General features: G+C 34.1%; 1 protein-coding gene across 2 annotated transcripts; it reads right to left on the bottom strand.

Moving 5' to 3' along the window:
• Positions 1 to 1,404: 1,404 nt before the first annotated feature.
• LOC18031621 (myosin-6) lies at positions 1,405 to 19,280 on the bottom strand. Of its 2 annotated transcripts, XM_024179674.1 has the most exons (39): positions 19,120 to 19,280; positions 18,309 to 18,437; positions 16,379 to 16,522; positions 15,976 to 16,121; positions 15,747 to 15,903; positions 15,518 to 15,576; positions 15,275 to 15,434; positions 13,941 to 14,090; positions 13,732 to 13,868; positions 13,483 to 13,629; positions 13,284 to 13,385; positions 12,804 to 12,861; positions 12,624 to 12,725; positions 11,609 to 11,646; positions 11,365 to 11,491; positions 11,084 to 11,254; positions 10,875 to 11,006; positions 10,682 to 10,791; positions 10,501 to 10,561; positions 10,050 to 10,227; positions 9,111 to 9,316; positions 8,479 to 8,598; positions 7,710 to 7,808; positions 6,761 to 7,018; positions 6,488 to 6,627; positions 6,261 to 6,372; positions 6,146 to 6,166; positions 5,961 to 6,044; positions 5,684 to 5,854; positions 4,859 to 5,011; positions 4,526 to 4,699; positions 3,874 to 4,005; positions 3,700 to 3,770; positions 3,511 to 3,610; positions 3,283 to 3,339; positions 2,778 to 2,834; positions 2,285 to 2,365; positions 2,115 to 2,197; positions 1,405 to 2,020 (listed from the first exon to the last, which is right to left on the bottom strand). In XM_024179674.1, exons 1-39 carry the CDS (start codon positions 19,120 to 19,122, stop codon positions 1,906 to 1,908), a joined length of 4,545 nt encoding a protein of 1,514 aa, XP_024035442.1. In that variant the 5' UTR covers positions 19,123 to 19,280; the 3' UTR covers positions 1,405 to 1,905. The 2 variants fall into 2 exon arrangements, with proteins under 2 accessions (XP_024035442.1, XP_024035446.1); XM_024179678.1 differs by lacking the exon at positions 13,284 to 13,385.
• Between the last annotated feature and the right edge of the window lie 3,369 nt (positions 19,281 to 22,649).

Genomic DNA, 22,649 nt, shown 5'->3' with positions numbered 1-22,649 from the left:
AAACTTGAAATTATGTTAAATTTCAGTTACTAAATTCCTTGGGACAACTTGGCCCAAACATACTAAGAATATTTAAGAATGCACACTAAGTTCAGGTAAGCCCAATTTCTACCCTAAGATGATTATCCTTTGGATGAACTCTGAAGCCATATGAAAAAACACAAAGCAATTAGACGATTAAGCCTTATGACATATTCTATGCCAAAAAACCGAAGGCATTGGCTGCCCATTTGCATTTTATTTATTGGAATCTTAATTAAAGACTTGCATCTCCCAAAAATTGATTCAATGAATAGGTCTACATAAATGGGTACCGAAATGAACACGTTAGATTTATTTTATCGAAAAATATAAAGAAAAAATATGAAGCAACCCCAAGAAGCACGAAACACATTCCTGCTATGCCCATATGACAATATTATAAATTTATAACAAGCAACTAACTTCCAACGGTAATAACTGAAATATTATTCTTCACTCTTCAGTCAAATGTGGGCTCAATGACAAACAGGGCAACACCATGTGACCACATGAATTCATTCAAGAAAACGGTCAACAACTGTTTTAATGTGGAAAAAAAATGCAACTAAAATTACCACCATGTGCTGCTGTTTCTAGTCTTTACTCAAATCATTTACAAGCTCCTACTTCCAAGCTTCAGCAACCATACCTAGTCTGATGCCCAATTCTTTCAAATCTAACAGTAATCAATGTCAAAGATTTATGTAATGATCATATCATCATATTCAACCGACACAGATTATTTTCAGATGGATTTTAATCAACTGTTGGATAAAGTCGGTTCAGTCTTCAGACCCGAACGTTCAAATAGAGCATGATTCTTGGATTTGTTTATTAATATTGCATAATGCATTTGTTGGTCTAAGATAATGATTGTGGAGTTTGAACTATCCAAATTGTCTTATGTGACAGATGAGAACATGGGAACAAGTATCCTGCAGGTAAAATGTGAGTGGAATTGAAGCCATAGAGTTTCACAAATCTCAGTCAAATATGTATGGCCAAAGATTCGCTCAGGATTCAGGATAAAAACTGTTGCAATGTTGAAAAAGAAAAATAAAAGTTCATCGTACAAATAATCAGAGTCCTTGCAGCACAGCCCCGACACTGGCTTCTTTCAAAGATAATGCATCAAGCCAAAAAAGAAAAGACACTAATATTTCAATATCATTTAACTCCAAATGATTTTCAAACAAAGCATAGGAGAGATCAAACAATATTCGGCATCACATAGGATAGAGTATGGATTGATCTTGAACTTATCACCTACCACAGTAGTCTTTTAGATTGATGACAAAAACTCAGCCCCCTGACAAGTGGTGTCAAACAAGAAGCTAACATTTACCCCCATAAAACCCTTGTGTTTTCATTCCCTGTCCAATCTCTAACAACACCAACCTGTTATATTTTGCTTTACGAATGTGAAAGTGGTTTACAAAACAAGAAAATCCAACAACAAAATTATTCTGTTACTTTGTACAATAAGACATTTTGAGGCTGAACTGAAGAAGTACTCATAAGAAAAGCTACCCCTATCATCCTACATTTTCCTTCCTATCATTCCTACAAAGAATGCTAACCCAAGTGACCAAAAAAAAAAAAAAAGAAGGATATCAAAAAACAAAAAGGCCACTTGAGTCGTATAAACCATCCTTTGCCCCTTACAGCTAACAGAACCAACCTAATGAGATTATACAGCTTACTTAAATTAGAGGAATAATGTTACATCCAGGGCAATGGATGTTACCGTGAAGAAAAACATACCTAGCTGAAAGGAAAAAAGAAAAATGAGGGTGGATTTACAGTGCGGCATGACTCAAAGTTGTAATTTCCATCTGATCTTGGCAAAACCTGATACTTCATGTAGTGAGAAAAATGTTGGCCTTACTCCTCTAAAAATTGGAAGGCAGGATTCTCAAGAAGTTCTGCTGCAGGCTTTACATCTGAAAAATCTTTCTCTTGAAAGGTACTAGATAGATCGTCAACTGAGAAAGGAATGCTGCATTTATTAAAAAGGCATAATTAGTAGGAGGTTAGAGCTAGTCATATTTCAGACGACATGGAACGCATTTGCTTTCATTTTGGTCGTCAACCTGGAATTGTCATCTAACAAAAAGGAGTTACTATCATCCTCATTGGAGTCATCTGTCATTAGAATTTTCATGCTAGATGTAACCTGTCCAAAGGCCAAGTGAAGTGCATTAATAGTCATGCACATTCCAAGTTGTTTCAAAAGGCTTTCGAATTAATGATTTTTCCTTACATCTGGAGATACGCTTTGTGTGTTGTAGTCATCATCCCAGTACAGTGTACATACTCTATACAGCTGTTGAACACTCAAGACCTGTAGACAGCAAGCACCAATAAGAGAATTAACTATATGTATAAACTTTACTTTTATCATGTTAAACACAATAATACTATAAATTGTCACCAAAAGCATAATTCTCTCAAAAGTACGAGGAAATACTGGCACATCCAATTATGTGGAAACTCCAAGTTTACATAAGAAATTCTTCATACTGGATTTGTTGTTCCAAGAATTGATAATTCAATTGTAGACTCATGCAATAGTTGTTACAAGTTGCTTACTTATTTTTACAATTGAATCATAAATTACTTCTACAATGCTGGAACACTTGTTCTCAAAGATATTTGGTCTACTAATTCAAAAAAAAAAAAAAACATATTTGGTCTACAATGCTTTGTTCTTCATCCTGGAACCCACACACCGAGAAAGAGAGAGAGAGACTTACAGGGCAGAGGTCATTTGTAATTTCATCATACGATATTCTAGTCTTTTGATGTATAACCTGAAAAAAAATAAAAATTGGTTCAACTATCATAGAAATTCTACAAAATAAGGGGGAAAAAAAAGAGCCAGAAAGATTAAAATTGCCGTCATTTGAGAAACTGTCACTAGTAATAACCGAATCATATTTCTACAGATATATCTCCAAAAGTGCTAAAATAAAATTTAGGTCAAGTTGTAACTAAACATTGTATCAAAGTCCAATTGATTGAGAGGTCATTTCCTCAGATCCCTCATTGGTTGGATAGGGAACCAAAAGCAAGAAGCCAGTGTACCAGAACTCACAAAGTTCAAGCAAAATGACAATTCAGTCTCTCTAATACTACCTTTTCTCCCAATTCAGACAAAAAGGAAACAAAAATCATAAAGAATGACATACCAAAGCATTCACAAAGCATGAAAGGAATGTAAAGCTACCATATTTACATTTTCTCACACAAGTAACATACCAAGAATCCAACGGCCTGCCTCGTGTGTTTGAGTTCATCCCAAGAAGAACCTGCATACTGCAACAAGACGGACAGTCAGGCAAACAATATTTGACACCTTGTCATGGAATTAAGATGTGGATGGTGGAAAATCAAAATTTTCTATGGAGGCAATTCATGTTTGGAGGGATAGTTCGGATGCTGAAAACATGTAACATTCCTCTAGCACTTGTCACAAAATCAGAGTACCTCCTCTTTCGCTTCACCGCACCAAAGTTCTAATTCAGCTAACCCCTGCTTCACATACTCCCCATTGCTGAATGTGCAGCATTCTCGACGAAGAAGAAGGCTGTACAAGAGACAAAAACATCAAGTGAAGTTCACCATGGAGGCAAATAACTTTAACAAAAAGAGTTTACCAAAGATTGAACAAATTACCTATTAAAGAGCTGTACATTAATATATGAGAATATTTGAGTAAAGATTCTCTGAATAAGAACACGGGGAACCTGAAACAAGGCTAACCGTAAGTTGAACATGCAGAAAACAGTAAATTAAAAAAAAAAAAGCATCATGACTGAGTTTGATTTTGAGACAAGAAAAGTCTCATACAAAGTTTTCTTTCAGTGATCTCAGCAGCCCATTAAGGATGTCAATAATGCTGTTCCATGGACTAGATTTAGGACTACTGCCACGTGAACTTGCTGGTGATTTTATTGCATTTCCGTTCGACATCCTTGGTGCCTAAATATTTTGAAACACACATTATTGTAATATAAATTGGTTTCATTTCTGGAAGAAAAAGGCAACAGTCTCAAGAATAAGAGCATTCAATCAAAAATGAAATTTCCACCCCATAATCTCACATCCTTTTGTAGTGTTATCCAATACATTATTTTTGCATGACCAGAAAATCACTAACAATGTCAGGCAAGACACAGCCTGATCTTTGGCACAACAATCCAGCCAACCAAGCTGGCATCATCCTCTGGCATGGAACGAACAGACTTCACTTTCAACTGATAAACATCAAATCATTCGATTTTGTACTTTCCTAGCTTTAAACCAAATTTGTCGTGAATTAATGTGTCTTTTGATATGGAAAACGGACTCACCACTATGTTGCATATACAAATTTATAGTTATAAAATGTCAGAGAAATCAAACATTGAAATAGTCACTTTACCTGGATACAAGAAAACAATAATGAAACAGTAACCATGCTGGAAAAATCAAATGATAGAAAACTGAGGGCTTATTTCACCTGTATACAAGAAGAAAGATGTGGTGACAAATCCTTCTTCAAATTGTCTCGTATGATGCCATAAAATGTTTCCACATATGCTGTCAGCTGCTGCTTAAAAAGCAATGCTGGATACTTGGCCTCAACCTGGCGCACTACATCAACTGAAAGGCTGGCAGAAGAAGAACGAAAGCCCTGAGAAACATTACAAGACATTGAAAAGTATATAAGTGTCTGACATAGATTAACTAAACATTCATCATATTCATGCACAAAGCATAGACTAACTAAACATTCACCATATTCATGCACAAACTGTATAACGAAAATATAAGTGCGTGAATATGTAATTACTTGGGTCATCCTCCCAAAAAATGAAGTTGGTTGAGGAGGTTTCCGCTGTGATGATCCAGCTGCGCCACTGGCTTTTAAACTACATTGAAGCAAGAACAACAAGGTAGATGCATTGGAAAGCCAATAAGCCATATGATCATTGCTATCCGGATTCTGCAACGCATACAACAGGCACATTTTGATATCACATTTTCTATAAGAAGCAAAAACAAAATTGTTTAAAGGGATCAAAACCAGGTTCCAATTTGTTGGAACCACTAATGCATCAATAAAGAACAGAAAAACACATCAAATGTAAGCACGCTAGCAAAGTACTCTATAAATAACACAGAAGAGCATCTGCTATTATAAAGAGTTACAAAATATCCAGAATTCTCTTGATATTGAAGTCCAGAGTGCTATAAAAATAAAAATTAAAAAGAAAACTTAATCCGTAGATGCTAAAAACGAACATAATGGATGTAAATTCGTTATACTTGGGAAAGATTGGAGAGAAAGAGAAAAATAAAACACTCCAGCAGTAAACCTTCCAATAATTTCTCCAAACCTAGGACTTCTCCTAGTTTTCCCTTTAGGATACCTGGTTTCAACAGTGCTTTGAGTACATTCAGTCCCCAGAGTGATTTTTAAACAGGAAAATGCTGTCAGTAAGTTATATTCATTTTTATGTTCAAAACAAGATTAAAATCACAGATAGCTAGCTAGAAGTTCTTCCAAACAATCAGTTCACATCAATTTACCATAAAAGAAACTTTGGGAACATCTGCACTGAAAAAACTAGGAAAATGAGCCATCAATAAATATGTGTAAAGTTCATCCAATTACCTCAATAGCAGAACCAATCAACTGAATGAGACGGTCAAATACACTAGTTTTTTCTGCTTCAAATAATCCCCAGTGGAGAAGACATTTGTAAATGGTAAATGCTGCGACAGGTTTTTCTTGACTGAACCCAAGATCTTGTGACACACATTTCAGCAAAGCATCTAAATTCTCCTGTACAACAGATGAGGCACCTTAATCTGATTGAACATCAAGTGAAAACAGAAGAAAATGAACAGAAAGTAAAGACAATTTTTCTCTGTTTCTGTAAAGCACATACATGCTGCCGTTCAATCTGGGATTTCCTCAATTGACTATCAGCTTCCGTGCCAAAACTCTTTGCAGCTGTGGCACTTTGTGGCTCCTGCAGGAGCAAGCCGTCTTAGAATCAAATATGACAAAGGCTCTAAATGCAGAGACATAAAAATAAAATTGTAGACTAAAATGGGTTTGTTCTTCACTTACGTGATGACCATTTTGTAGAGCCTGCAAAAGTGCGCAAGAAAGGATCAGACAAAACTCCCAAATTTGCAACACAAGAAAACAGTTAAATGAGAAAAAATGATCTGTGGCATAATACCGGAGTTTTCATTGACAACTGTTCTGACATTTTTCTGGAAGATGAATTGAATAATGCTTGATGCCGCAGAATTTGATCCTCAGTTTCTATGTCAGAAAGCTTTTCTTCAAGCCTGCAAACAGGTGCAAGTAAATAATACAAACCAAAACAATAAACCCAAGTTAATTAAGGAGAAATGTAATTATCTGGACACATTCTTCTGAAAGAAGACTAGTCATTGCATTGACCTCTGCATACAAGTCTTTAGCTCAATTATCTTCGACTCTGCCTCCAAAGCTTCCTTCAATCGCTCTTCACTAAGTTTATTTGTTTCTTCGAATTTTCTCTCTGTTTCGTCAATTTTCTTTTCTAGTGAACTTACAAGAGCCTACAAAGTGTCCCAGCCAGCCGAATATCAATAAGCATCAATGCAGAACAGGTAGCGAGAGCACAAGTATGCATTATTAACCAACAAAAAAAAACAAAAGTCTGAGTCAGAAGAACCACAATTGTGAACCAACCTTAAGTTCTTCATTTTCAGCGGTAAGCTTATTCACCATTTCATGATCAATAACTGGGACCTCCCTAATGACTGGGACTTGTACAGCTTCCTTCTCTGCAGCCTCGCGTTCCATGATAAGTAGAGCTTCAGTTGTCTTCTTTGCAGCCTCGCGTTCCTTGATTAATAGAGTTTTGGTTTCCTCGAATTGTTGTTGCATCTCTTGTAAAGCAGACTTCAACTTTGCATTTTCTTGTGTTTTGGCTTCTTCCAAGTCAGCCTGCATTAATTGGATCATCAATAAGAAAAAAAAACACAAATAGCTATTAAACTTCTTTGTTTTCCTAATAGAAAAGGCTTTTTGAGCTTTAAAAAATAATTGAGCATAAAAACAAGACATATAATATGCATTCACTTGTTACTCCTCTTGATTTTTTCACCTTGATAGGCTAGTGAAATTTAGCAAATAACAACTTGAAACAGAGGTAAAGGTCATGATTTTGATAGATATCTTTAAAAGAACAAAAGAACCTTTTCTTAATTTTATTTTATTTTTTCTAAGAAGCTCCATTCACTTCTTGTTATTGTTCTAGAATTTTTCCCCTTGATAGGGCAAAGAAAATTTGGAAAACGACAACTTGAAATAGAGGTAGAGGATCATGAATGATAACGGAGATCTTTAAAAGAACAAAAGCCAAAAGGTGACATGTGATACTTTTAAAACATATATGCAACTTAAACACTGGAATTTGCTGGTGCATCATCTAGTTTAAAAATGAATCACCTGTAATAATGTTAAATCTGAAAGTCAAAAATCACCACTAAAACCTCACATCAGCAGCCAACCAGAAAATATATACTCATTATTTCCAGCAGGAAGCATGCATTGCATTATTAGTAGAATGACAGCTATATAGAAACATTTTGGAATCAAATCATAACCGGTATAAACTTAACCATAAAAATTGTACCCTCATCCGTTTCTCTAGCTGCAGGCGCCAGGTGAGTTCTTCAACTTCTTTTTCCAATTTGCTTTTAGCAGCTTGGAGAGCACCAGTTTCCTTGGCAGCCTGTGGACAGACAGGAAGGACAAAATGAAATATTCACACATGATCACTTCAAGAAATATAAAGACAAGGACCAGGGATAATTGATTTGGACCAGCTTGAAAGTTTCAATGAAGTGTCCAAACTGATCAAAATTGGTAGAAATCAAAATTGATTGAAACATTGGAAATTGCATTGAAACAATATAGATTTTATGTAAAATCATCTTGATCTTTGCATTATAAGTTACACCAGACCAAGCCTCTGATGCTGAGGGCGATACGTTCATTTCTGAGGGTGATATGTTCATTTCTCACCGACACCATCCTATCTGCTTTTCCACAACGTCCTATTAAAGCCAAGTTTGATTGTGTTACTATGTTGATTACCTCTATCGGTTTAATTTATGGTAACCACATTCAAGGCTCATTTGCATCTTTGCATTGGTGAAAATATTTCTGTTTTTGGCATGGCAACTAGTCTGTCATTAAGTCTAATAATTCAAGCATTCAAATTTTCTCCTAACGTCATACCATATCCATATGAAATTTGAATCTGCGCAAAAATATCAGCAGATATGAAGACTCTTTCAACAACGAGAGAAAAAATTATGACAAGCTGCTCTTTCCAAAAATTACAAGCATAAACTGAGTCATAAAATGAAATATGAACGAAAAAAGAATGAGGATATCACCATTTTAAGCTTCCGTAATTCTCCACGTGCAACTTTTCCTCTCCAGGCACATTGCACAACGATTGCTGCTTTCTTCATCTGTAAGTAACGATAGCGGCCCAAGTACTGTCGATATTGACTCTGTAAAAGCAAAGGTGATGGAAACTTCAACAGAAGTTCTCGTAAAAAGTATAAATGCTTTTAGCGATCACATTTTATTGTGAACATTAATTTATCCTCGACTGGAAAACCTGTCCAGGAAGCTTTGACACACTTGTAAATGTCTGGTAACAAGTTTCCACGTATTTTACTCACCAAAATAGAAAAGACGATAGAAACTTCAAAAGGTAGAAATCAGAAGTTTCCTTGCTCCTGACAATCTACTGTAAACACTAATTTTTAACTGAAAAGCTCCTGACAATCTACTGTAAACACTAATTTTTAACTGAAAAGCACGTCTAGCAACTTTGACACTGCTAAGTTTCTTGTAAGCAAATTTTCCACATACTTTAATAACCAAAATGGACAAAAGAAATAAATGGAGATAGAGTACAAGAAACAGCAAAAGAAATAAACATAGATATGAGTACATAAAAGGAGAAAGAAGAATTATCAATTATTTTTCCTTTAATTGAATGAGGCTTTCAACTTACCTGGATAACAATTGCAGCTTTTGTCTGCTTCATAAGTCGAAGATCATTATGAGCAGCCATACCACGCAAGCCTGTTTGGATAGAAATGGCTGAAGAGCGCAATTTATGGTAATCTTTCCTTGCCAGACACATGCGTGAATATTTCTGAATTTTTACACTAGCAGCCTGTCTTCTCATTCTTTCATATTGATAGCGTCCATTTTGTCCTGCATTCAATTAAGAGGAAATGTAACAGTAAGTTATACATGTATCCGAACTGTTGTGCAGCAAAATTTTAATCAAATAATCTAATGGATTACAAAATATCTTGTGGAAACTCTTGCAAGCAATTGCCGTAATCTTTAGAGAGAAAGGAGGAAGATATCAATGGGCTATGGGACAGGATTTGTTTCTTTACTTTTGTTTGGGCTTCAATTTCTAGGGATTTTGAAGATTATTCATTCTTTTTCATCTAGCTTGTTTGGGATATAGTCTTGGATTAATTCTGTTGTTCGGGGGTTTTCCTTTACTTTTGTCTCATGCTCAGGGGTATACTTATACAGAGATTTAGTTGCACGGTTTTTTGCCATTGGGCTTGTCAAGCCCCCACAGCGGATCATCTCATTCCCTATCCTAAAAATTTGGATATATCTTCCTGAATATTAGTGGGAGTAGGTTTCAGAGCTAATACTTGGCAGACCTCTGAGTTGGACTTCAACTGTATGTATCTAGAACCCAGTAGACTCCAAAATGTATTAATTTCAAAAAAGAAAAAGAAAATTAGTTTTATAGATTTTGGGTTTCTTCACAGTAGGGAAGGTAAAATTCATGGACCATTGGTTCTTTTATAATTGTTTCCTCTTTGTTTACTTTCTACTTTTCCTTTTTCTTTTTCTGTCAAATGAGCTTGGGGAATACAAAGCAACTAATCCATCAAGAAGCACAAAATGTAATTATTACCTCTACATAAGGTTTGAATTTGTATGGCAGCACACCTCAACAAGTTGAACCGCTTATGAGCAAAATATGAGCGAACTTTACTCTGAATGATGATTGCTGATTGTCCTAATACCTGAGTTCGACGAGAATCTAGTTCTGCCATCTGACCAGCCCTAAGAAACACTTTTGTTTTTCCAATCTGCAACAGAAAACAATCAGTAATACTGTCAGGGTAAACTTATCATTCCATATGAGAAAAAAAAGTACATTATGTGCTGTAGCAACAATATTGCACTGCAATTAGAACCCAAAACATATGCACCAAGAAACAAACAGGTTCCACTGGATGCCCATGCGCACACAGAAAAGGAAATGTAGCATAATTTTATGCATACCATCCAACAGTTATTAACGATGGTAAAAACTATAAGATGAAATAACTCTTAAAAGGGCATAGAAACATGAGATTTACCTGATATCCTTTAAGATTCACTTTTTGTAGAAGCCTTTTGCAAGCAGTGACCTCATCACAGCTGTCAATGTACAAGTAAGTGTCTAATAATGTTTAACGCAGCTGAAAGAACTCATTTCCAATGAGAAACAAGAAATATGGAAGAAAATAATGTTGCAAAATTTGAAAAAAATAATGTTACCTTCCATCAAAGACCTTGGGTGCCAGGATGCGAAAACGACTTAAAAACTCATGAAACATCTTTCTAGTGGGATATCCAGCGCAACTGATCCTAATTGCCTCCAAGACACCCTGAAATTGTAGATAAATGATAATAAAGCAGAACATAATCACTAGCAGCACCAGCACCAGCAACGCAAAAATGGCAAACTTACCCCACAACGAAGTTGCTGCAACACATTCGTATTCTCAAAGATTGATGGCTTAAGTACATTATTTGGCTTAACACAGCGAATGTAGTGTGGCTCAGTGGCACTTAATGTTTCAAGCAATGCTTGCAATTGTTGCTGCATTTAAGTACAAAATAAGAATGAAGCAGGAAAAAGGAATGGTTTGCATCAGATATATGCATATGAAGACAAACCTTAAACCGAGAACCTATTGACGAGAACTTTGATGATTTGGAGGATTCCTCAGTTAAGGGTGGGAATAACCCGGAAACAAAGGGGCATCCAGAAGCACTAAGGACAGCTTGATGCTCAGGAACAACATAATCTTTGTTCTTATCTAGGAAAAGCTCAGTCTGGTAAGTGACCTGAAACCATCCTTTTGATTAATAAGGGGCATGAAATCACCATTTTCTTGGTATGCACGACGGAGAAATTGGCATATTGTTGAAGAAATTGAAACAATCTAGACACTTACATCACCAGCATAGTGACAAATGGTGAAGTCAGTGAGTGATAACTTTGGTTTACTGAAACGTTTATGGTCCTTGAAGGTCTGATAAAGTTTTTGCGCAAATGTCTCATGTGTTGATCGAGGAAACATGCTACAAATAATAAGCAAGCAAGCGACATTAAAATCTTTGATTCTCAGAGAGTAAAGAAAATAGATGGAGTACGAAGAGAAGAAGTAATTGTATCATTATTTCATATTAGATACATACCATGCTTCATCCAGAAGAGCAATTATGCCACCGGGTTTCTGAAATTATCAAATATAGGTTAGAAAGGTAAATAAGATGCCAGAAAAATGTATTTCATTCAACATATGAAGCCCTTCTTTACAGCAACAGAAAAGATTTGGGAAATGAAAACATCCCAGATAAATGGAAAGTTAGATTATGAACTAATATAGAAAACTTAATATATAAGAGAAGATAATAGATTAGATTACCAGGAAAACACATGTAAACCACTTATAACTATTTCAACAAAAAGTTATTGTGCCAAATCATTCTCTTATATACATTCCAGATGTATCAAAAGCAACCAATATCAAAACATATATTTACTAACGAAGAAGCCTTCCTTTACTGTTGGATTTTGCTTTACCACAAAAAGCCTCCAGAGTAATTAATCATAAAACATTCAATGTCCCAAAACAAACAGCTATTATATACCAAATCCAAATCTGCTAATCTGAAATTCGTTGCATTTGGAACTTTTCATTTCCACCAAGTTCTAGCATGTCAATTAAGTCAATGCCAAGGTCATAATTTACCACTAACAAATATTGAGTAAAATCTTTCGTTTGAATTAAAAGGCCTTGTTATATGAAATTATCAGAGTTACTGCAATTCTACAAAAATAAAAATAAAATAAAATATTTAATGATTCTAACTCATGGTGTCTAAATAGTTTCGTTTTTGAAGTGCTGGTAAATGGGTTGTAAAAGTAACGTATACAACTTATTAGATTGAGTAGTCAAGCCTACATGAACTGCTCATTTGAAGGTCATGCAATCTATCTTCTAGCTAAATGATGAAAGATTTCAATAGTCCACATCTCAGTTAAAGTTAATGGTTTTGATTCTTCAAATTGACAGGTTCTAGCATAGATTCTCGGATAGCAGTTATAACAGCCCAATGTATATCAATTAGATCACTTAATTTGGCATCGATATGTAATCGAATAGACACATCTAAAATGGAATGTTTGGCAGCAGGAAGATTCACACACCTTTTCAATGAGATCAAGAACATCCTGATTGTCAATGAACTCTATATAACTCCAATCAATTTCTTCCCTCGTATATTCTTCTTGCTCCATCTTGAAAACATGCTGTAAACAGAGTGCAGTTAAAATCAGTGTATGAGTTCTAGAAATGATAAAGAACACATAATACTTCTCAAGTTAAACCTGGTTAAAATGTTGCTGCAGCTTTTCATTTGTCAAATTGATACAAAATTGCTCAAAACTGCAGAAGAGCAATCACCATCATATAAATGAATTTGAGAATCAAAATTGGGAACTATGTAAACAGAAACTGTAATTTGCATTAAGAGCTTGGAAACAAAATTTATGTATTGACATGAAGAGAGATACGTATAAAAATATCTATAGTAGTAATCATTATCCAAAAAAAATCCAGAAAGCTGGCCCCAAGAAATAAGCAAATAGCTAGCCCCCAATAATTCCTCAATTCCATGAAGTTTGCAGGAGTTAAAGAATCAAATGCTTCATGAATCCCCAAATCAACCGCAAATGACAGCACTGCCACTAAATATTTTATTTCCTTAGTTAAGGATTATCATCCTAGAAAACACAGGAATTCAGTGCAGTTCACCACAAGAAAATTTCTTCTTGAATGATGAAAGCAAAAGCGTACCGGTTAAGCACCTGTTTGTCTTGAAACTTTCAAATCCATAAATATCCAGAACTCCAATCAGGACTTTTGAATTAGGATCTTGACCAATAGTGTTATTAATTTTGTTGACAAGCCTGGGGCAACAAGTCTTTAAGGCATTAACAACAAACCAAATAGAGTAATGAGCTAATACAAAAGCTTTCCTTAATGAATTTATTCAGTTAAGCTTACCAATCAAATAATCTCGAATAAACAATTTTGGCCAAAGCATCTCTATTAAGAGCTGCAGCGGCTGGATCAAGCCATTTTGTTATGCTTTCATCACGAGTCATTATCACACGTTTACACATGGAGTCTTCAAGGGACTTCTCATCACACCTAAACCAGAGTAGAAGATCAAGGATTTGCCTTTCACAGCTTTAGACATCAAAAATAGTAATGTCAATAGTTAAAATAATATTTAGAAAATGCATGTACTACATGAATAGTTCAGCAGCTGTTTTAAGATGAGATCGAGATTTTTCATCTTTGGGTTCAGAAGAATCTGCTTCCTCTCCCTTCGCAAACTCAACGTTTCCTAGATGGAGTATTGCAGCAACAACCCTGAATATTGCATCCTAAGAGAAGGAGACTTTTAGTAGAGAATTTCTGTGCGAATAATTCATGTGAACATATAACCAGATAATTACCTGCTCATCAGAATTGATACCAACAACTTCCATAGCTTTTCTAGTCTTAACGTACTCCTTAGACTCATCAACTCCATCCAGTTCATAAAAATTAGATTGATTAAGATAATGAAACATTCTTGGATTTCCCAATTTGTACTTCTCAATATCCTGACAGTGAGCATAGTAATAAAATAAAATATGGATATCAGGCATTCAAACAATCTGGATAAACCAATAAGAGAACTAATTTGACATCAAATTTAAGTTTTACATATAATAACTGCTGGCTTAGATTTAGCTGACCCCATGGACTTCCTGTCCAAATTTTTTAGTATTTTTTCTCTAAGACAATTTCTGTTTCTTTAAATTAATTAATTACAAAAAATAGAAAAAAGATCTCCCTTGGAATTAAGCCAAAAACGCAGGCAGAGGCTTCACTTTTCTAAGGCATATTAGATCAATTTAAATTGTCTCCACTAGCAAGGACTAATAGCCTATGATCTAGACACGAGGATATAATTACACATGGCATGTCCTTGCATTAATAATAGTGAACATATAATTGTGTGTCTGGTTTCTAGTAGAAGCACTAGAGCAAGTCCATGAATTATTAAGCTAGTACGTAGGTCAAAATTTCAAAACAAAATTCATGATTAGTGATCCATCTATCACGCATGCAATTTTGAAATTCACGACTTGTGGATCAAAATTGCATACGTGCTGATATATCATCTACCAAGGACACTTCTACTAGCATACATGCTAATACCCTTGCCATATAGGGATTTAGGCAGTCTGTCTAAAGTAATTTCTCAATTTATCAAGTAAACTTCTTTCATTTGCATCTATAAACAAAAGTGATAGACTTGACACACCAATAGAAAGCAAAGAGAAGAGCTAATTTTTTCTTCCTGCAGAAAAAGATTGTTTTATAAACTAGCAATAAGCGAGTCAAGAGTAAGAAAGATGAAAATAATTTATACCTGATGAGTAATCCAAAAATAGACTTGAATTAAAAAAAAAAATCCAAAGGGACTGTTTAAGATGTGAACATGATTATTATGAAATCTAAGAGCATGCAACAACAAGGAACCCCTGTAGGTGGAATAGTAGGTGGAATTTATAACATATTGTGTCCTTCACAATAGGAATTAGAAATCTGTCACGCAAGACTGCCCCATGGAACACAAAACTTATCAGGCTACATCAATAGCGAGTTAATTAAGAAAAAGGATGAATTCTTGTGAAAAGTTGTATTTGGAGAAAGTTATTTGCAAGCAAAAAAAATATTTCAACACAGTACTCAATTTATCCCAGAGAAAAAAATAATAAACAATAGCCAATTGATTTACCTCTGCTGGTCCAGCACAAAGCATGTAAAAGCAATGATAATTTCTCTCAGGATCAGAAACTTGACAGACACGAGAACGTTCTAGAAGATAAGTTCTAATGGCAGCCCCAGAAATCCTTCCCCTTTCATCAAACTGAAGCTCCACGAACTTACCAAATCGACTGCAATTACAGACATTAAATCCAAAAAAAATTTCTATGAAGCAGAACATGCAATAAAAATCCTGGAACCGTAAGCTTTCTACCTTGAGTTATTGTTTCTGAGTGTCTTTGCATTGCCAAATGCTTCCAGAACAGGATTGGACTACCAAACAAAGAAGCATAGAAATTGAAAATAAAAAGAAGGAATAAGACATATGAAATGTGCAAGCTCACTGCCCTATAAGAAACTAGATCATTACAGTATGCAGCAACAGAAACATCTACTTCATGTACCATCAAATTGCACTAGTACAAATATATTAAATTTGCTACCTCTAGGACTTGCTGCTCCACAGACTGTTTCTCAGTTGCTGTTCTTCCTCCCATATAGGCAAGATATTGCATAAGCATCTTTGTACTCTCAGTTTTACCAGCTCCACTTTCCCCACTCACCAAAATGGACTGGCTCATTCCCTCATTGATCATCAATCTGTATTTCAAAATTCTATCCATGTGAGGCACATGCGAAACCCCAAAGATACAGAGACTTAAGATGAATTACCTGTATGCAGAATCTGCAATAGCAAAAGGATGAGGACTGAGCTCACCAAGAGATGCTCCTTTGTATTGTTCCATCATATGATTATCATATAAATGGGGAAGTTTTCGAAAAGGGTTCACAGCAATCAATATGTTCCCAGTGTAAGTCTGGAATCACCACAGATGAGTATAGTTGCATAAACAAAAACTAGGAGAAAAACTCCAAATACTTTAACAACCAAGATTTTTTTTTATTTAAAAAAAGACATATCTGCTAGCCAAATGCACCATATGTCCAAATCTAAAGCCACGAGAAGGACACAAATGCATCCATTATTGATAAAGTGACAAGCAGTTGCTAAAAATGTACCAAATATGAACCAAGCAAAAGAAGATGAAGATGAAAGTCATCTACTAATACTCACATATATTTCATTTACATCATATCGACATCTTAAATTCTGTAGAACCCCTGGTTCATGAAGATAAGCCAGCTTTGTCATATCATCCACACCACATTGAGGAAATTCAGGATCCTTCGGGTAGACATTGGAGGCTTTTGCAACAACCTAAAAAATGAATAATGTATAAATCAGAGTAACCTCATCGGAACCACTGATAACTTGTAAAATAGAACAATAAAATGAACCAGGCACCAGATTTTCATAAAGATACAATGAACCAGAAGCTATGTTAGCACTCAAGGAAAATAAAAAAATTTTAATGCAGGGATGGAATTTTTAAAAGTATCTGCACAATATAATATGAATAAAGCCAGTACAAGCATCATGTTCTAGGAAATATCACCTCCCAAAGTGAAATCCACTTTCATTACATATCAAATTTTCAAACTTGCGCATCCAAACGACAAATATCATCAAGAGTTCTATTTTTCACTTTCTAGTTTTCTTTTTTCTTTTTCTTTTTTTCTTTTCTTTCCCAAGCCGTATGAAGCGTGAACCTCATAATACCTATGAGAATCCAACACTGGGCAGGGTTATATATCCAGCCTTGTTAGTTCCTAACAAGCAACACAAATGTGATGATTCTCATATGAAATAGAGCACAAAGGGTGAACCATCTTTAATTTGGAAAAAAAATAGTCAAATCTAGATGCATCAATTGACTTATGGGCTGCACATAAGCTTTGATGCAAAGCCTATAGTATCATGATTGGCGACTAGTTGAAAAAGACAAAACCCAATAGATCAATGAAAAACTTCAAGTAGCCAAACATTGATTAGCCTGGCTTCATTTAGGTTTTAGTGACTTTCCTATAGGTCCATTTTCAGAAGATTTTCTGCGACTGGTTTTACAAATAACACCTTTGTTTTGGTAACATGCAACCTCAAGGTCAAAAAAAAAAATCCATTCATAACTCTGTTTGGATACAGCAGGAGAGGGTTACTTTCATGGCCTATCTAGTAGTTTGTACGAATGGCCACTAACAGTAAGGGAGTTATAATTATCAGTACTGCTAACAATGAACAAAATCCCTGTGACTGAACAAAGTGATTTAGACCAATGGTTGAGAAAAGGTTCTTCTAACATAAGATCCCACATGATCATAAACATCCTTTCTATATATGACATGAGCAAAAAATCTCCTACCAGGGCACATGTATATCCAAGTTCACTTGACCTCCAAATTCAATATCTCCATACTGGAACCCTTTCTTTCAGCAACCAACCCTTTGAGAAAACATTTCTTTCCTCATATCTGAGAAACTCTGTACATTATTACACATGTCCAACTAGAACTCTAGAACCATCATCTCCTTAGATTAACTTTTCTAAAGTCATCCAAACCAAAATAAGCAATCAATCAATGATACCATTTCTGATTTCCTACTTGCTACAAGTTCATTATAAGAAAAAAAAAATTATTTCCAGATATTCTCTAAGACAATTTAGCAAGTTGCTTGTAAATTAATAAATTTACCTTCTATTTCTGAAAAGGAAGAAAAACATAAACAGACACATATACATACACAAACCTGTGTATACAGACAACTATACTTTAGTTTCAATGAAATACCGATACTGCATTTAAAAATTCAACAACTCCAGTAAAAAATTTTAGCCAAATTAGCCAATAATGTCATAATAAACTAACTATATAACTACATGAGAGCATTGAACCAAAAAAAAAAGATTCACCTAGCAGTTAAAAAATTAAGTAAATAGATAAAAGATCTTCTGTCAGTCAATATAGTGCTTCCTCTGATATTGCCTGTGCAGGGTAAGCACTGTGTTTTCATATTATGAACAGAAAGACGTTTCTCGAAACATTAAGGAAAATACTTAGTCCTATTGTGTACAGCTTTGTGTAGAATACTGAGAGGCAGCACTCACCGTCTTTCCTGATGTACAGGCTATTTTGATATCTTCATCGTTAACTTCTTCAACCTCCCCATCTATCCAAGCCTCCTCCGGATCCTCAGTCCAAACAATAGACCCAACCACTAAACCGACTGGAGCAGCCTGAGTAAGCAATTTAATTAAGAGTACATCAGCCTAAAAAAGCAGTATCATCTCCAGATATAATGGATTAGCATTTGAAACCAGGTGCGGCCGTGCAAAAGAAATGTGAATCTAGCAGCAAAAGTGTTAATTAAACTTCACAAAACAAACATGGAAGTCCATATCTATGTCCCTTAACATAACAACAACCCAAAAAAAAAAAGTGACAGATGTAATCCAGCTCAAGGATACACAATTACAAAAAGTGACTTAAAGTTTCTGGTTCTACAAAAAATTTACGGTGGACAACTCCAGCTTTGTTCACCTCCTCATACATAGAAAATCAGCTCCACATATATCAGCATTGCCAGCTCTAAATCTATTATACATTAATAAATTAAAATGTTAATTCAGCATCGGTATCTTTCAGTGTCAATGCCATTTATAAGTGAAATCCCCTAATTTTACCTTCACACTATAGTAAAATGCAGCAAAATTTCTCACATTGAATTTCTACAGTTTGCAAATTAATCACCAGAATAATTCAATATAACGTAAAATTAAACACACTGGGCAGAAAAATAACAAAAATGATCCAAAAAGATGAAAACTTACACAAAAATCATAAAAACGAACAAGATCACGAACATTATCATTTTTACTTCGATAGCAAGAAACGAAAACAGAGACGGAAAATGCGTACCATTATTCACGAAGATTCAGATTAAACGGCTGCGCCAATAACACCCTAGATTTCCCTCAGCAACAGAACAAATGCCACTCGTTTAAAATCATGAAATTGAACAAAGCGTGAAGAGAGTCGATAACTGGAACACAAACTTTAATCGTTTTCCATCTCTTTCTTTTTTCCTCTATCTTTACATTTAAGATTTTTTCATTTCTACAAATGATGCCGTTTAAAATGTAAAACGGCGTCGTCGTGGCAGTGGTGTTATATGATTCCCCTACTTGTCGTTTCGTTTCGTTTCGTTTCGGTCATGAGAAAAATGGAAATGATGTTGCGGAGGCAGGCAGCGGCTAAAACGGCGGGCGAAACTTCAAATGGAGGAAACAAACGAACCGAACGGAGCCAAAGCAAACCGAACACACTCTCTTCTGCAACAATTTTCCTTCCCGTTATTATTTTTCTTTTCTCTTTCCTTCACTTTCTCTCTCTGTTTCTTTTCTTTCACCTTGCCTTCGTTTGCTATTTTTCCCGCAACTACGTGAACGCGTAAACACAATACCGAACTTTTCTTATTTCCGCATTTGCCCTTTGATTTTGGACCCTTTTGCATCTAATGCCAGTTGCTGACTAGCTGCCTTAGATGGAGTTTCTTTATCTGTAAATATACAGCGACACCCTCGTAAATTGGTGAAATAATCAAAAGAATCCATTATTTTAAAAATTAGTTATTTGAACCTTCCATCTTTGCGACAGAGTCTGTGTTAATTTTTTTTTTTAATGCAACAGGTGTCTGTCTCATAAAAAACTCTATCTAATTATTTTTAAAATAATTGGATTTTTATTAAATTACGAGAGTGTTATTGTCTTCATATTATTTTTTTCTCAACAAATTCTTTTATTATTTATTTTTTTATTAGTATTTTTAATGGATTTTTGTAAAAAAAAAAAAAAAGACTATACGTGTAGTCAAATACTAGCCAATTACATCTTAAATTTAATGCTTCATGAGTTGTAACCTACAACTTTTGGCTAGATGTTACATTATGTGTTTGTACTAACTTTATAATTTGTTCCACATTCATCATTAATAATTTATGATAATTGCTCCAATAACATTGGTCCTAAGTCTAGATTAACAAAACGCTTCATTAAATCGAGGTATCAATTTATTACAGTTTTACTGTTTGTTTTTAAGAAGGTTTTACAGTTACTAAGCTATATGAATTCTATTACAATAAACACATATTTATTAGTTTTTAGTTATTAATTTCTTTATTATGTACTTTAAGAAAACATATGTTTTTTTCTCGCATAAAGGTTTGTTTAGTATTGAGGTGTTATAACTTATATACTATAATCATTATTTGAGGGGAAGAGGGGGGGGGGGGGGGGGGGATACTACGGTTACTATTGGGTGTCCGGTAAATTACGAGTTATAAACATAATTATCAAAATTTATCATATAATTTTGATGCTCATAAATGAGTAGTGTTATTCATCTAAAATTTTTTATTGTAAACAATTATCCAGCATTTGTCAATTAATTAGTGAGATAATACAATTAAATCACTTGAATCTCGTAAAAATTAATAATCATGTAATAAATAACACATCATTTACGAAAAGATTTGGAATTAAAATACAAAATTGACACATCAATCATTACTCTTTGTAATTAGCGTTTTTTCTTAAAAAAAACTTCTTTATTAATGTCCTGCTCCCATAATTTAATACCATCCATTTCTTAATTTTCACAAAAAAATAATTTATTTCTAAAAAATAGTTTGAATGGATTACAATAAATGGATATTTAAAATCCGAGTGTCAATTAGTTATTTGAATTCATACACTTAAATAACATATAAAATATAAAATTCACAAAATTTATCTCACAAAAAAATGGACCTATTTAACTCCCTCAAATTTTCTCACCAACCCCCACTTTTTCATTAACCCATTTAGTTCCAGAATTCTCTTTATTAAAAAATAAAAATGTAACTAGAACGAGAAAAACAAAAATAATTTTAACAATCCTAGCCATCCCTCATTGTTGATTGACCTAATAGCATGTCACCTAGGATTGTAGCCTCATTACACATTACGTCTTTCTTGGTATATAAAGATAATAGGTAGGAGCATAAATCGATATATTCTAAAGTTATAGAGATAGTAATTAAATATTTTACAATTGTATAAAAGCACTCCTCCTAAAGTAGCTGTTAATACAAATAACAGAAACTTTGTTATAAATTTTTTTGTACATTTAATGTACTGCACATTTAGAGGAATACATAAAGTTAAACATAATAAAATAAGAAATTAGAAGATTTGGTTGAAATTGTTCGTTTGGAAACTCGTTATTAATTGGATGATTAATCAAATTGATGGGTTGTGCCTCTCGGCATGTGTCATGCTGCAAAGAAACATGACAAAAATCCATCCCATACACCAATTCTATGAGATTCATTACGCTTATAAACACTTCAGTAATTTCTTAAAAGATTAATAGCACTATAATTTTTCAATCTAGCTCTTAATCTCAATTTATCCAACTAAATCAAGCAATTAAATAATTTGCTAAAATCACTTAAATCAAATCTCGCTGAATCTCTAACTAATTAAAATCAAATCAAATAAATGAGGGTTTCGGCCGGTGGATGCTAGGTGTAAGTTCAATTGGCAATGAAGGACTAATGGTGCAGTAGCTTAAGGCGATGACAATGGTGGTGGAAGACAGCTATGGTTTATGTAATTTTTTTTTTCTTATTTTAATTATACTTTTATTTTTTAATAAAGATAATTTTGAAATTAAATAGAATTTATTGAAAAATGAAGCTAATGAGAAAATATTTCTAATAATATTTGATGAAAGTTTTAATTGAAAAAAAGGCTTAGAGGGCTTAAAGATCAATAAATACCAAAAGAGTAACCCGTTTGACACCCCCCAAAATCTTTCTTAAATCCTCTTTTTAATTGAAATTACGTAAATAAGCTAACAGAAATTATTTCATGAAAATTTAACTAAACAATTAGATAAATGATTCTTTTTAACAAAATTTTTATTTCCACCTCATTTCATAATTTGTATTTTATATTCTATATTTCATTTGAAAAATATTGTTTTTTGAGAAAATTATAAGAATTCAGGATTTTGAAGATAGAAATTATATTATAAGAAAAAAATTGAAGATAAAGTAAGTATTTTAGGATTTGTATTCAATTTAAAAGGAAATATTGTTTTCTAAAATTTCATGGGAAAATTGTCATTTTTAATATATGGATTTATATTTTATTAATTAGACTGAGGGTGTTTCAGGAAGTAACTGTAAAAGGAGTGTTATAAGGATTTCAGTGGGTTGCTGAAAGCCCATCTTGCTTAAAGGCCCATATAACTAACTAGGCCCAAGTTATAGCTTCTCACAACAACACGTGAAATATCCTAAGTGCTACTTCTTAGCCAGATATGATTCATCAATACTTGATGGAATTAAATCCTTCACTTTGCCACTGGATTATGAATTCATCAAGTGTTAAAATGAGTGTAT

The sequence above is a fragment of the Citrus clementina genome, unplaced genomic scaffold (assembly GCF_000493195.1).
Source record: "Citrus clementina cultivar Clemenules unplaced genomic scaffold, Citrus_clementina_v1.0 scaffold_9, whole genome shotgun sequence".
Classification (NCBI taxonomy): domain Eukaryota; kingdom Viridiplantae; phylum Streptophyta; class Magnoliopsida; order Sapindales; family Rutaceae; genus Citrus; species Citrus x clementina.
This window is presented reverse-complemented; position numbering and strand designations above follow the sequence as displayed.

Excerpts from the sequence above, each read along its gene's own strand:
- LOC18031621 (XM_024179674.1), bottom strand. Across the intron at positions 16,523-18,308 it reads CCTGTACATCAGGAAAGACG|GTTGTTGCAAAAGCCTCCAA; the intron begins GTGAGTGCTGCC and ends TTCATTTTTTAG. Across the intron at positions 5,012-5,683 it reads TGATTGGTTCTGCTATTGAG|AATCCGGATAGCAATGATCA; the intron begins GTAATTGGATGA and ends TATGCGTTGCAG.